We start from the raw sequence: 16,184 nt of genomic DNA, 5'->3' as shown, positions 1-16,184 counted from the left end.
CGCCGCTCCAGTCGATCCGCGTCTATTTCTGACGCACGCCGCGTTCAAGCACAAAATAAAAATAAAATAGCTATATACACGACAAAACTGGAACAATAGTAAATAAGTAATTTGTTTTGAAAAATGCCTTGTATTGGAACCGTTTTAAAAATGCTCTGTAGACTTTCCAGTATCAGAACAAGTGCCAGTGCTATCCTCCTGCTCACGGTGCTGGCATTTTGTGGGGAAAACATGGAAATAATTTGTCATTTTATCTTGTAAAGATATGCTTCTTCTGTTTTCCACACACATTTTTATGAAAATGGATATAGTACAGTTTTTCTGGATTATAAATCGCGTTTTTCACCTGAAACGTGCCGTGATTTCCAAGGCGACTTATATAAAGCAATCAAGGTCAAGCACAAAGCTGCTCATCAGGATTGGTGACGAATGAGAAAAGGCAAGCGAGTTTGTTTGGAGTTTGTATTGTGCATTCTCCAGCAATCACGCCGCTAGTTTCAGTTTCGCTTTAAATATTTAGGCTGGGTCATTATAATATATGTTTGTGGTGAATGACACTATAATTTGTGTTTGTTTTTTACTTATGTTTTCGCTCTTTTTTCTATTCTGAACACTGCTAAATTTACAGGATTTTTTGTAGAGTGTAGGGAATATAAATACATGTTTCTAATGTTTGTAAACTTTTAGTTTATTTTACATTATTGCTGAATGAAATGATAAAATGTGTCTCATACATAGACTTGTACACCAATGCAACTTATCTGTGTTTCATAAAGTGCTCATAAAAATAGGTAGAGATGGTACAAGAATAGAACTGCCATGTAGGTACAAGTATACACAGTACAGTAGTAAGTGAGTGTCAATTTAGAAAAAATCTAAGCTTCATTAAGCTTCATAAACATATTATACGGCCCCTCACTTAATGTGGAAAATTTGATGTGGCCCTCGAGTCAAAAACTTTGCCCACCCTTGTGTTAGAGTGTGTGTGTGTGAGAGAGAGAGTGTGTGTGTGTGTGTGTGTGTGTGAGAGAGAGTGTAAGAGTGTGAGTGTGTGTGTGTGTGTGCGCATGTTTATGTGGTTTATGAGGACACAAATTTGTGTAATGACATGAGTATGACAGAGGTATTACAATATGAAGGTGGTTTATGAGGACACTGCCTATGTCCCCGTAATTCAAAAGGCTTAAAATACATACTAAATGGTGTTTTTTATGAAAATCTAAAAATGCACAAAGTCTCCTGTGAGGGCTAAGTTTAGGTGTAGGGTTGGTGTAGGGCAATAGCACACACAGTTTGTTCAGTATAAAAACCATTACGCCTATGGAGAGTCCCCATAAACCACAAAAACCAACATGTGTGTGTGTGTGTGTGTGTGTAGACCAGATGAAGGTGTGACACAGATGCTGAGCATCACAGAATCCAGTGTTTCTATGGAAACAGGCTTCAGTACGGTGACACCACAGAAATCTACTAACGACGATAAAACAACTATACGAACAAATGTATTCACATCAGTATACCCACAATCAATAGCAGCCGTTTGTGGGATGTAGGTTGCCAAGGCAACACATCCTCTCACCAATCAGAGGGCAAGAGAGAGACACCCACTGCCTGTAAGAGCCTAAAACATCACAAATAACTACAGAAACGCAGAGATCTCCTTCAGAAACTAGATTTCCACAATTGTTTATTTTACAATTTTGATCAACAAAAGTTAGTTTTTTTTTCCAGACAGAGGGAAAAAAGGCTCAAGTTTCCAGTAAGGGGTGTGTGTGTGTGTGTTTTAGAGGGTGTTAAAGACACTTGCCCACATTAAATGCTCTATTATACAACATCCACAGCATTCAAACAGCATCAAGAGGAAAAACAACAACTGAAAGGAACTGAGGAGAGAGTTTGGAAGCTCAAGCACTCCGATCACAGACTCAGGAAAGGCAGATATTATTCTAAAAAAAAAAAAAAAAAAAAAAGCACACGTATAAATTATCCCATCACCCAAACGTCTCACACACACACACGAGCAGAGGAGCACGTCACAAACACTGCTGAGCACAACACACACACATCTGCACCGAACAAGCAAACTGCCTTCATCACAGCAAATATTTGGCTCATATTTTCATCGATCAGAATAAAATCTGAATGCGACTCCATCTCAAAAAGACAAACAAACTAACAGAAGAAGCAGAAGAAGAGAAGTGCTTCCAGCTGCCTGAGGCAAGTATTGCATGAGGATCCGCTCAACGCCTCGCGTTCAACAGGACGATTGTCAGAAGAGTTTATGAGGGCTGGTGGAGAGAAAGCGCCACCATCAGGCACTTAGTAATTCTGCAGTTCACCTGTGTTTGTGCATATCAGCAATTCCGAATGGCCCTGAGATCTGCAGCAGTTCAGTTCACCCTTCAGTCCGTCTGCGTGTGTGTGTGTGTGAGAGAGAGAGAGAGAGAGAGAGAGTGAGGGTGTGTGTGTGTGTGTGTGTGTGTGTGTGTGTGTGAGAGAGAGAGAGAGAGAGAGAGAGAGAGAGAGGGGCTCCTCGCTGACCATCAGTAGCCCTTAATCAGCAGTCAGAAGATCACAAACACACATGCGACAGGAGCCCAGTGAGACAGAGAGAGAGAGAGTGAGTGTGAGTGTGTGCGTGTGTTCAGTTATCGACGCCCAGTTTAGAAATGCCCTGACGAACTTCATGGAGCTCATCAATCTTCCCGTCCAGAGCATCCATGAGCTGCTTGAGCTCGCTCTTCATGTTCTTCTGTTTCTGCTGACTGTCGTGGATCTCGCTCTGCAGGAGCGTCGTCTTCTCGCTCAGGTCTCTGTTGGCCGACTCTGCAACCTGTAAAACATCAGCAGCATCAGTAAACCTCACGAACAACATGCAGAACCGCAGATTCACACTGACATGACCAGCGTTTATGTCATTCTAACAGCATGAGGTCAAAGTTCAGCGCGTCAGAGACAGTCGTCTAAAGTTCTCGGCTGAAAATAACACACATCTGTAAATACAGCAACACAACCGCTCAGTGTTGGTGTTCGCTGCCATTTACACAATTAAGATTTTTCCCTCTGAAACTCCAAAAAAAAAAAGACTCAACCATTCTTTAAAATCTTCATCAAGTTTCCAGACATCTCAGCTTCAAGATGTTTTAATAAAGCTGATATTGCTATTCTTGTTTTTTTCTAGTACGTTTCTGCTTCTGAATCAACTCATGATTAAACAACGATTATGACGCACATCCAGAGCAGCAAACACTGACTGAACTCATCTGAAATTTATTTTTGAATGTTTAATGAGTTATTTCAGCTGATCTGTTGATGTTTCTCCAACATTCTGTTCTGGGTTTGTTTTAAATGTTTAGCACTAGATATTCTGTGAATACAGCTGAACATACAGACTGTAAAGTTTAAAGAAACCTTGCATTGATTTATACTGACAGAACATACAGCATTTGCATAGTGAATTAGTGATTACAAACATTAGGTTTACATGAGCAGATACAGCCTTCATCTGCACGTGTATGTGACAAAGACTAATCCAGTATTTTCAAACGCAGATACACATTAACGTGTGCAGACCCCAAACTACAATCACATCACCTGGATCTGTAGCTGGACTACAGCGTTTACATGACATTTGAAAAAGGTATTTTACTGCTTTAGTCTGATTGAATCTCAACTTCAGCAAATGCAAATCTAGCAGCTGTCGCACCAAACAGCTTCATTTAGACTCGAACACGAGCAGAAGTGAGGATTCTCAGAGGAGGAACGAGTTATGTATGATCTGTGACTGAGGTCCGTTCGAAGAATGTGTTTGTTCTTCACCTGTAGTTTGGCCGTGATACTTTCACATTTGGCCATGAGCTGCGGGATGGTTTCTGCCTGTTTGCGCAGATCCTCGAGCTCCTAAAAAGCACCAACAAACGTGTGTGAGAGCAGTCGTGACAAGAGTGTGTGCGAGAGAGAGAGAGTGTGTGTGTGTGAGAGAGACTCACCTGCTCTTTTTCCTGCAGATCTGCTTCCAGCTCTTGAATTCTGAGACTCAGCTGAGCGTTTCTCTCTCTCTCCAGATTCACCTCCTTACACTGAACCTCCAGCTCCGAGATCTACACACACACACACACACACCGTTAGCGCTTCAGCTCTTCCATCACACACACCTGAGCTCAGTATGACAGCGAATGCAAACAGTCTCCTAAACGACAGATTCTGATTCTGTAACCCGGTGGCCAAACTCAACTAAAGCGAGGCTGATGAGCGGTGCTGCTTCTCCGCTCGTCTCACCTTGTTCTTCAGCTGGTTGTTCTCGTCCTGGCTCTGCGTCACTTTGCTCTTCCAGCTCTCGGCGTTGCTGTTGGCCTCCTGCAGCGTGTCCATCAGCCGAGCGTTGCTGTCCTTCAGTGCCTGCAGCTCCGTCTCCAGCTTCTTACTGTCAGACACACACACACACACACACACACACGCCGTTCAGCTTCACAAGGACAAAGAGCCAACCATCTCTACTCCTACAGTGAAGCACACTGATTGACTGAAGCTTCATGACGTTTGAACATCTCATCCATCAGTCAGACGATGTTCTGATTCTGATCGGATCGGGTCAACTGGTCTGTGTGACGGTTTAGGGCTGGTTATAAATATCAGAAATATGAATATTAAGGAATATCAGAGAAGTCCTGAGCGTCTCACCTCTGCTCCGCTACAGACTTCAGCTGGTCGTTCTCACTCTTCAGCTCTGTGATGTCCGGCACGTGTGAGATCTTCTCATCGTCCGTTCCGTTGATGCTGGAAGCTTGATTGCCTGATGGAGTTTCACGGCCAGATTCCTGACAAAACAACACAATTTCACGTTAACAGACCTCACTCCCACACACTTTACTGACGTCTCATGAAAACAGCACATCATTGACTGCTTTACATTATGAAGATGACTTTATCCATAGTAAACAAAAACAAATGAATGTAAGGTTGTGAATGAAGCAATTTAGTAAATTAAATTGACAATAATATACAACCCGAATTCTGGAAATGTTGGGACGTTTTTTTTAAAATTTGAATAAAATGAAAATGAAAAGACTTTCAAATCATATGAGCCAATATTTTATTCACAATAGAACATAGAGAACGTAAATGTTTAAACTGAGAAATTTAACACTTATTTTTTTAAGGGCTGAAAAAGCAAGAAATTTTGAAAAGATTCAGCTGGGAGAATATCTAGCAGCTAATTAAGTTAATTGACATCAGGTCTGTAACATGATTAGCTGTAAAAGGGATGTCTTAGAGAGGCAGAGTCTCTCAGAAGTAAAGATGGGCAGAGGCTCTCCAATCTGTGAAAGAATGCGTAAAAAGATTGTGAAATACTTTAAAAACAACGTTCTTCAACATCAAATTGAAAAGGCTTTGCAAATCTCATCATCTACAGTGCATAACATCATCAAAAGATTCAGAGAAACTGGGGAAAATCTCTGTGTAAGGGACAAGGCTGAAGACCTTTGTTGGATGCCCGTGGTCTTCGGGCCCTCAGACGACACTACATCACTCTTCGGCATGATTCTGTCATTGACGTTACTAAATGGGCCCAGGAATACTTCCAGAAACCACTGTCGGTAAACAATCCATCGTGCCATCTGCAGATGCCAACTAAAGCTCTATCATGCAAAAAAGAAGCCATATGTGAACATGGTCCAGAAGCACTGTCGAGTCCTGTCGGCCAAGGCTCATTTAAAATGAACTGTTTCAAAGTGGAAAAATGTTCTATGGTCAGACGAATCCAAATTTGACATTGTTGTTGGAAATCACGGACGTCGTGTCCTCCGGGCTAAAGAGGAGGGAGACCTTCCAGCGTGTTATTAGCGTTCAGTTCAAAAGCCAGCATCTCTGATGGTATGGAGGTGCATAAGTGCATACGGTATGGGCAGCTTGCATGTTTTGGAAGGCACTATGAATGCTGAAAGGTATATAAAGGTTTAAAGCAACATATGCTCCCCTCCAGACGACGTGTATTTCAGTAGGACAATGCAAAACCACATACTGCAGCTATTACAACAGCATGACTTCGTAGTAGAAGAGTCCGGGTGCTGAATTGACCTGCCTGCAGTCCAGATCTTTCACCTATAGGGAACATTTGGCACATCATTAAGTGAAAAATACATCAATGAGGACCACAAACTCTTCAGCAGCCAGAAACCTATATCAGGCAAGAATGGGACCAAATTCCAACACCAAAACTCCAGAAACTCGATGCCCAGACGCTTTCAAACTGGTTTGAAAAGAAGAGGAGATGCTACACCATGATAACATGCCCCCAGTCCAACTATTTTGAGACCTGTAGCAGGCATCACATTTGAAATGAGCTAATTTTGTGCATAACATTGTAAAATGTCTCAGTTTAAACATTTATGTTATCTATGTTCTATTGTGAATAAAATATTGGCTCTTGTTATTTGAAATTTTTTTAGTTTTCATTTTATTCAAATTTTAAAAACTTCCCAACATTTCCGGAATTCGGGTTGGGGTTGATGTCATTATGTCAGCTTGAGTTTAACCTATCGGACTGCGCCATGTAGAACTTTGGATTTACTTTTTCTAAATAAGGAAAAGGAAAATAAAATAGTTTTTTATATATACAGAACCGATCCTCCCTATAGGCAACGTACGCATGTTGCGTAGAGCCCCCGAAACACCAGGAGACTCCCTTCCTCTCAAAGATTATTTAATTTCAGTTTCGTTTTGGATTTCGGCCAGCGGTTATGAAAACATGAATGTTCCTTTAATGCGGTGAGCTGTCGCCCTTTCTATGTAACATGCAAATCAGTCAAATCATGTAACGTGACTGTCGTATACAGTCTCTATTCCGTTCTTGCTCGATACTAAAAAAACAAGTTCAAAGCACTGTGGTGCGGTTTCTCAAGCGCTTCCCATGAGCACGATTCGAGACTAGCGAAACAGACAAATATGGCTACTTTGACTTGTATATGTCGAAATGTCCGTCTTGGTAAGTTTTCACTAAACACAGTCAGTTATGTCTTAAATTAACATAAATAATCGAATGCTAGTCATTATATTAGATCTGTGCTCTCCGTGACAGCATCCTACTGTATAAACCTGTCGCTGTCTGTCATCATCTGTTAATCAAACAACAAAAGAAAAGGAGAGAATCAATCACTGCTCTTCACTTTATATTTTTAATAACTTCGTTATGAATTAATAATTTTTTTTATTTATATGGAGAACTCTAGTTTATATATATAAAATATGCAGTACATATACATACAAGGAATAAATACTTGAAATATATTTGATTTAGTTCAGAGATACACGGGGAAAACAGTAAGACATGTAACATGTAGCCTATATATGCTGAGTTTCAGTTCATTTTTGTTCACAGAAAGGAAACTCAAATGGCAGAAAATGATATCCTATTTGTTTTCTTTATTTTACAAAAACACAATGTTTTGTTTTCATTGTGAGTGTACACAAATAGAAGTAGACCTTTTACAGTGATGCATTATTAATAAGAAAATTAATTACAGAGTGTTTTAAGTTGATTCTGCTAGTATAAGGAAACAGTTGAAGTGATCGCGCATGCACACACACAAACAAAACACATTAGTTCCAGCATTGCTAACTTGACAGCGCAGTTGGTACTTTATCAAAATAAAATAGTCAACCAAACATCAGCGCGCCCGCCTCTGTATCACCACTGGAACACGATTGAAGTACAAAGCCTATAATTTACATAATAAATAATAGTTTTGCATTCAGATACATCGCAAATATGGAAATATTATGGAATATTTGGATTTGTGCCGAATGAGAGAGATAGGATACGTGAGCACAAAGCTCCATTTCGCAAACTGTTGAGTGCGCAAGCCTTTAAAGTATACTCCTTTGTCAGTGACAGACGCGTTCAGAATCAGCACATGGTCACTGTCTAGTGGGCTTTGTTTTCAAGTAGGGATGGCTGACGTGAAACTGACGTTTCAACACAGTGTCGAGATCCCGAAGAGAAATTCTATGTAAAAAAAGTAGTAGGCTAAGTGCATCAACAGCAGAACAATACATTTTTTTAAATAAAAATCTCTATATGTAAAAAAAAAAAAAAAAAAGTAAGACTGTGGCTTGATGTATTTTATTGTCTATTTTTCATTACCAAAATAACACTTATTTATTCACAAAGAGTTCATTCAGATGTCAGACCGATGTTTCAACACTTTACAAGAACACACATTTTAATTGTTTTTTATAATTTTGTGAAGATGACTTCACCCAGGATTCGAACCCAAGGAGACAGAATTCCAGTCGAGCACACTAACCACTCCCCACTCCCACACAACATACGTTATAATTCGTCAATTCGCTTAACTGTTTCTTTGTCGACACTGTTTCAGAGCAATACTTGAAAATGACCACTAGGTATCACCGTAGAGACAGGTGTCGAAATGTTTCGAAGCCTCGACACAATTGCTTCGGTGTTTCACAAAGCCTCGTTCTGCCCACCACTATTTTCAAGTACGCAACTCATGGCATTTGCTGTTCTTCAGCTGGCAGTGATCAAACAGCATTGCATTACTGTGGGTGCCCCCTTCTGGATTGAGGGTGAATTGCCTGTGTTTATTGTAAGGCCTCATCCACCGAACCGAGATGTCTGTAACGTGACGGTTCGGTACAAACACCTGTATCATTACACTCCTAATTAATATATATATATATATATATATATATATATATATATATATATATATATATATATATATATATATATATAGATATATATATATATATAGATATATATATATATATATTTATTTTTTTTATTTATTTTTTTCCTCCGTTTAAACATCTTCTGCTGTCTGATGTTTCTGTCTGCAGGATTGCATATTTGTTTTTCACAGATAACGATTATGGTGCATCATGTACCTGCGACTGATTGCTGGATGTCTCCATCTTCTCCTGAGATTTTTCTCTGGCCAGTTTCGCAGCTTCTTTGACCTCCTGGAACTTCTCAGCAAACTGAGGTAAAACAGAAAGAACACAGATCAGGACAGGAAAAAAAAAATTTGGGACTGTTACACCTCTGACTGTCAAAAGGCTTATAAAATGAACATATGAACCTTCATAAAGGTGTTTTGCTCCTACAGTTTCTGCAGAAACACGTGCTGCGACTGTTTCAGATCATTATAAAACATCAACATCAAAAACAGCCGCATCAAGTGTGCATGCATGTGTGACGGCCTCTGTGTGTGTGTGTGTATATGAATATATGTGTGTGTGTGTGTGGATATATGAATGTGTGACGGCCTCTGTGTGTGTGTATATATGAATGTGTGACGGCCTCTGTGTATGTGTGTATGTATGTATGTATGTATGTTGTAACACTTCCCGTGTTACCAGAGTAATTTCTTTTGATCTTATAAATTAAAGAAACAACCACCGAGCTGATTCTGTGTACTCCTTGTTTATTCTAGTGCTCAAATCTAACTTAAAGCCTCTTATTAACAAAAAAAAACTCCAAAAACTTAAACAATTGATTTCAGAAACAGAAAAAAAATAAATAACAAACAGTTCAGTGTCTTTGAGGTAGTAAAAAAAACGTTACTACTTCCCCCAATCGTTGCAGGCTTAGTCCAGTAGGAAAACATTGAGTACGCTGAAATAATGTGGTTGTTTGAGGCACCAATCCAACTTTCTTCCTTCTCAATTCAGCATACCAAATCCTTTTGAGCATAAACATCCAGCTGTATGAACACTCTCCCTTCTTCTAGGGCGGTGTAAAAACAAGCTTAAAGATATTCAGAATATTAAGGAGTCCTTTAGATTGAGCTAAAACCACAAGGTTTCTCAATCAGGATTCATACATTTTTTGGAAGCCAAACGGAACACAACCACATGCTCCCTCCACCAAACGAATCTCCTTCTCTCTATCAGCTACCTCTATATCCTGTGTGCAAGCTCTCTAGAGCGCCCCCTAGTTCCCTGTAGAATTACTACAACCGCTATAGTCATACAGAAATAAGAAAATAAAATACAAGTAACTTGGGATATGTTACACTCCCCCCCCCCCCCTTTGTGGAAAATTTGTCACTTACTGTGACAAATTTTAAGATTTTGTACATGATAAGTGTCTATTAGAGTAGGGTCAGAGTTTAGAGCAATTTGATAATTAACTGGTCCCAATTTTTTTTCAACCTTGCCTGGGCCTTTCCACCTAGGGGATAATTTAGCCATATACCCATCATCAGCTTTGGATAAGGTGTGAGATCGCACCCAAACTAGGTCTCCAACAGAGAACTCAATCTTCTTTCTCCGTTGATCATAGTACTTTTTTTGTCGGGCTTGTGATCTCTCCATATTGGCTCTTACCAGATCAAACAATTGAGACTGCCTGTCTACAGTATCATAGCTAGGTTGGTCGGGATCAGGTGGATTTTGCAGTGCTCCCTCCAATGGTCCTATTAGCTTATGCCCTAGAGCAATTTCTGCAGGTGAGTATCCTGTACTCTCATGCCATGCAGAATTCAATGCAAATCGAAAGTCACAAATCCATTGGTCCCATGAACGATGATTCTCCTGTACGTAAGAGGCAATCATATTCTTGAGATTACGGTTAACTCGTTCAGTCAGGTTGGTTTGTGGGTGATATGCGGAGGTTAGTTTTTGAGTTACATTCCATTGCTTGCAGACAAGTTTGAGAAGGTTGGAAGTAAACTGTGTTCCTCTGTCTGAAACCAGGAAAGCAGGAGTACCCCATCGTGTGAAGATCTCCTCTATTAGGATCTTTGCAATTGTTGGTGCTTTTGCAGAGCGAAGTGGAAATAACTCCACCCATTTGGAGAAATAGTCCACGACGACCATCAGATACTCATGTTGTTTGGTGCTGCGAGGAAAAGGTCCCATCAGATCAACTCCCAACATATATCCGGGCTCAACAATGGTAGTATTCTGCAATAGACCAGCAGGTTTAGAGGTGGTAGGTTTGTGTTGCTGACATACCAAACACTCTCTACAATATCTCCATACATCCTTCCTTATCTCAGGCCAGAAAGAAAAATCCAACAATCTCATTAAAGTTTTAAAACTTCCAAGGTGACCGCTCAATGGATTGTCGTGTGCATATCTTAAAAACGAGTTTCTAAAAACAGCAGGAACAACAACTTGCAGCTTCTGACCTTTCTTACCGTCAGGAACACTTCTGAACAACACATCATTTTTTCCAATAAAATGTGTTCTCAAAGTGTCATCCTTGTTTTGTTGCTTGCTCTTCACCACCAATTCCTGGACTTCAGCATCAGCCTTCTGAACTTGTGCAAGCTGAGCCAGATCCACTGGAAGATCATTGGTGATGGTAGATGAATGAATTGCTGTGGTTACCATGATTAAATTTGTCTCTGATTGATGTTTTCTTGACAGTGCATCTGGTACAATATTACATTGACCTTTCCTGTAACGAACAACAAAATTGAACCCTTGCAATCGAATTGTCCATCTCTCCAATCTTGAGGAAGGTTTTGGATGATTAAAAGCCCACGTAAGCGCTGCATGGTCAGTTAAAACTTCAAAACATCTACCTTCCAAATAGTGCCTCCATCTTTCCACGGCCCATACCACAGCTAAACATTCCTTTTCTGAAGCCGAGTAAGCTTGTTCGGCTCCTCTCAACAGACGGGATGCAAAGGCTATGACACGTTCTTGACCATCAAATTCTTGGGTCAATACCGCTCCCAGACCAGTGTCACTTGCATCTGTTTGAACTTTAAAATCCAATGTGAAGTCTGGTACTGCTAGAATCGGAGCTTTGGTAAGATCTTTTTTGATCTCCTCAAACGCTCTCTGACAGTCCTCTGTCCAGTTCCACTTTGTACCTTTTTTCTTCAATGCATGTAATGGAGCTGCCTTGGAAGAGAAGTCTTTAATGAATCGATGATACCAACCAGCCATCCCAAGAAATCTCTGGACTTCTTTAACTGAAGTTGGAACGGGGAAACTTTCCACTGCATTCACCTTTTCAGGGTCAGTTTTAACACCTTCAGCAGACACAATGTGCCCTAAGAATGTCAAAGAAGGTTGGATGAAGTTGCACTTCTTTAAGTTGAGAGAGAGTCCGGCGTCATGCAAACAAGTGAAAACTTCTCGCATGTGAGTGAGATGAGTGGAGATGTCTGGTGAATAAACAACAATGTCGTCAATGTACACCATACAGAACTGATTCTTATGCTTCCTAAGAACATGTTCCATCAAACGTTGAAAAGATGCTGCAGCGTTTCTAAGCCCGAAGGGTAGACATAAAAATTCATATAGGCCTGATGAAGTGACAAATGCCGTTTTTTCAACACTTGCAGAGTCCATCTCCAGTTGCCAGTAGCCAGATTTCAGATCCAGTGTGCTAAAAACCTTGGCTCCCTGCATGGCTTCTAAAATGTCCACAATTTGAGGCATAGGGTAAGCATCTAAATGTGTTTTGGCATTCAAGCCACGATAGTCAACACACATTCTAGAAGTGCCGTCTTTCTTCTCTACTACAACAACAGGCGATGCCCATGGGGAAATGGATGGACGAATGATCTGCTTTTCCAACAACTCCTTTATTTGCCCTTCTATAAACTCATTCTTAGTAGTTGACACACGATATGGCTTCTTCCTTACTGGATGTTCATCCGTAGTGATGATCTTGTGTTTCACCAGTGAGGTACGGCCTAAATTCTGAGTGCATACCTTGGGCCACTCCAACATGAGATTTTGCAGCTGTACTTTTACATCAGGCGAGGTCTCAGCCTTTTGAGCTACCTGGTGAATCAGTTTAGCATCTGCATCATCACACGGGAGGATTTCCTCTAGAGGTAATGCAAGAAAAAAGTAATTACTTGGCTGTGCCACGTGAAAGTTAAAAGGAATGGCTGGGGCTGTGTCTACATCTGGTAAATAGAATTGATCAGAATTAAAATCTATTACCATTCGTGACAGTTTTAAAAAATCCAGTCCCAAAACAACCGGTACTACCAGGTCACCATCCTTGAGTACATAGAATTGTACTTCAAACGTCTTCCCTTGAACCACACAGCTCTCTCTTACTTTACCAACAGCTTTTTGTCGATGTCCATTGGCGAGCATGAAAGTCTGTGTACTGGGAGGCAAACATTTAGCTTGAGGTTTCAACATCTCCCATACCTTTTCTTGTATCAAGGAGTAAGTGCTCCCGGTGTCGATCACTGCATTGATGAATTTATGATCAATGGTAATGGACGTTTGAAGTGAACTGAAATTATCTGTTCGGTCTACCATCATAAGATGAGTTTTCAGGTCTGGTTTTTCAGAGGTTACTCTTTTCTTCTGATTTTCACCACTTACTTGTGTCCAGTACTTCTTACTCTCTACCCAATCTTTCTCCACTTGTGTCCCCAAACGAACAACATCATCCACAGTTTTAGCTGTGCCTCTGAGAAGTGATGCCAAGCATGGGTTGCAGTTCCTAAGAATGGCCTTCACTATCTCACCTTCAGTCATCTCAGGTTTGCTTCGGAGGCAAATGGCTCGATAATTAAAAGCAAAGTCTCTGACGCTTTCATTTGGACCTTGTTTGCGACTTGCCAGTTTCTGAGCAATGACTTCTTGGCCGTCTTCATTTAAGAAGGAGAATAAAAACTTCTGCTTGAAAGTTTTCCAGTCAGTAATGTTAGCTCTCTCTGCTCTCCATCAGTCCTTGCCTGTTCCTTTTAAAACAACTGAGAGTGAAGCCAAGAGTTCTTCATTAGTTAAAAGACGAAGATCAAGATATTCTTCCACTCTCTCTATAAAAGTAACAGCATCTTCAGGATCTGAGCTATCAAAGGTAGGAAACTCCAGCTTTACTGGAGGATTATATTGGGTTACAGAGAATTGAGATGAAGTAGACTGACTTTGGTGACTGTTTGTGACTTGTGTCACCGGAGTTTGATAGATTACTGACTTTCTGGGTAACTCATCAGTGACTGGTGTAGAGACGGTTGGTTGAAAAGCTCTCATCCGCTCCTCAATTTGCTTATCTCTGCGTTTCAAACAATCAATGACGGTTTTTCCCATGTCATCCATCTTGCTTTGAGTCCACTCCTTTAATCTATCAGTTTCTCTTTGCAACTTATAAAAAACTTTATCTTGAAGAGATTTTAGCATTAACGCGACTTGCGTCTCCTTAACTAGCTCACTTACTTGATGTTCAAGGTTGGCTAGGTGCTCCTCAATGTTAGTGAGACGTGACTGGTTGCCATCAACTCCATACATGTGGTGACTATCCTCATTAAAATCAAGGGGTAGGGGTGGTGGTGGTAGGTCCTCAGTAACAATTACTTCTTTTTCATCATCTGAATCAATGTAAAGCTCATTAAAGGTATCAATGATTTCGTGAACAGGTTCTCTTCTCTGAGTGAAAGCTTTAGAAGAAAAATCCTGATCAGGTGCGATCTCATCACCCTCCATTTTATGTTTTTTTTTTTTTCTTTTTTTTTTTCTTTTTTTTTTTTTTTTTTTTTTTTTTTTTTTACAAAGGCTAAGTATAACACTTCCAAAATCAAAAATTCACACCGAATAGTTTTTCAGCTCTGATAATTTGGTGGTTGTCCCTGTTCGGGCGCCATCTGTAACACTTCCCGTGTTACCAGAGTAATTTCTTTTGATCTTACTAAATTAAAGAAACAACCACCGAGCTGATTCTGTGTACTCCTTGTTTATTCTAGTGCTCAAATCTAACTTAAAGCCTCTTATTAACAAAAAAAAACTCCAAAAACTTAAACAATTGATTTCAGAAACAGAAAAAAAATAAATAACAAACAGTTCAGTGTCTTTGAGGTAGTAAAAAAAACGTTACTACTTCCCCCAATCGTTGCAGGCTTAGTCCAGTAGGAAAACATTGAGTACGCTGAAATAATGTGGTTGTTTGAGGCACCAATACAACTTTCTTCCTTCTCAATTCAGCATACCAAATCCTTTTGAGCATAAACATCCAGCTGTATGAACACTCTCCCTTCTTCTAGGGCGGTGTAAAAACAAGCTTAAAGATATTCAGAATATTAAGGAGTCCTTTAGATTGAGCTAAAACCACAAGGTTTCTCAATCAGGATTCATACATTTTTTGGAAGCCAAAGGGAACACAACCACATGCTCCCTCCACCAAACGAATCTCCTTCTCTCTATCAGCTACCTCTATATCCTGTGTGCAAGCTCTCTAGAGCGCCCCCTAGTTCCCTGTAGAATTACTACAACCGCTATAGTCATACAGAAATAAGAAAATAAAATACAAGTAACTTGGGACATGTTACAATGTATGCATGTATGTATGTATGTATGTATGTATGTATGTATATACCACGACTGAGGTGCCCTTGAGCAAGACACCGAACCCCCAACTGCTCCCCGGGCGCCACAGCATAAATGCCCACTGCTCCGGGTGTGTGTGTGTGTGCATTTGTTCACTACTCACTGCTGTGTGTGCACTTGGATGGGTTAAACGCAGAGCACTAATCTCGAGTATGGGTCACCATACTTGACAATACGTCACGACTAAAAAAAAAAATATATATATATATATATATATATATATATATATATATATATATATATATATATATATTAGAAATCATGGAGGGGTCTACAATTTTCAGCATAGGTGCATTTCCACTGTGAGAGACAGAATCTAAAAATAAAAATCCGGAAATCACATTGTATGATTTTTTAACAATTTATTTGTGAATTACTGTGTCAAATAAGTATTTGATCACTTGCTTATCCGCCAGATTTCTGACCCTCAAAGACCTGTTATTTTGATTTTAAATAGTCCAGCTACACTCTGCTCATGATTCTAAATTAATAGCCACCGTTTGAGGTTGTTAGCTGTCATAAAGACACCTGTGCACCCCACAATCAGCCAAAGTCTAAGTAGCAACATGGGCAAAACCAAAGAGCTGTCAAAAGACACAAGAGACAAAATTGTAGACCTTCACAAAGCTGGAAAGGGCTATGGGGCAATTGCCAAGCAGCTTGGTGAAAAAAGAACAACTCTTGGAGCAATTGTCAGAAAATGGAAGAGGCTAATGATGACTGTCAATGTCCCTCGGACTGGGGCCCCACGGAAGAGCTCTCCTCGTGGGGTATCAATGATGCTAAGAATGGTGAAGAATCAGCCCAGAACTACACGGGAGGAGCTGGTCAATGCTGTGAAAAGAGCT

The 16,184-nt window shown here is 40.2% G+C and overlaps 1 protein-coding gene across 3 annotated transcripts in view; it reads right to left on the bottom strand.

Annotated features, from left to right (window-relative positions):
* Nucleotides 1-1,656: 1,656 nt before the first annotated feature.
* Nucleotides 1,657-16,184, bottom strand: part of LOC306843249 (homer protein homolog 2-like) — a 29,050-nt gene continuing 14,522 nt past the window's right edge. For all 3 annotated transcript variants that reach the window (XM_079374613.1, XM_079374614.1, XM_079374612.1), the window contains 6 exons: nt 8,911-9,003; nt 4,681-4,817; nt 4,279-4,423; nt 3,990-4,100; nt 3,820-3,900; nt 1,657-2,833 (listed from right to left, as the gene is read on the bottom strand). In XM_079374613.1, coding sequence (XP_079230739.1) covers nt 2,645-2,833; nt 3,820-3,900; nt 3,990-4,100; nt 4,279-4,423; nt 4,681-4,817; nt 8,911-9,003 — 756 coding nt within the window. In that variant the 3' untranslated portion in view covers nt 1,657-2,644. The remainder of the gene's footprint in view (nt 2,834-3,819; nt 3,901-3,989; nt 4,101-4,278; nt 4,424-4,680; nt 4,818-8,910; nt 9,004-16,184) is intronic.

This window comes from Barbus barbus (genome assembly GCF_936440315.1).
Source record: "Barbus barbus genome assembly, chromosome: 23".
Classification (NCBI taxonomy): domain Eukaryota; kingdom Metazoa; phylum Chordata; class Actinopteri; order Cypriniformes; family Cyprinidae; genus Barbus; species Barbus barbus.
Note: the sequence above shows the minus strand (reverse complement) of the source record. Positions and strands in the feature narration are given on the sequence as shown.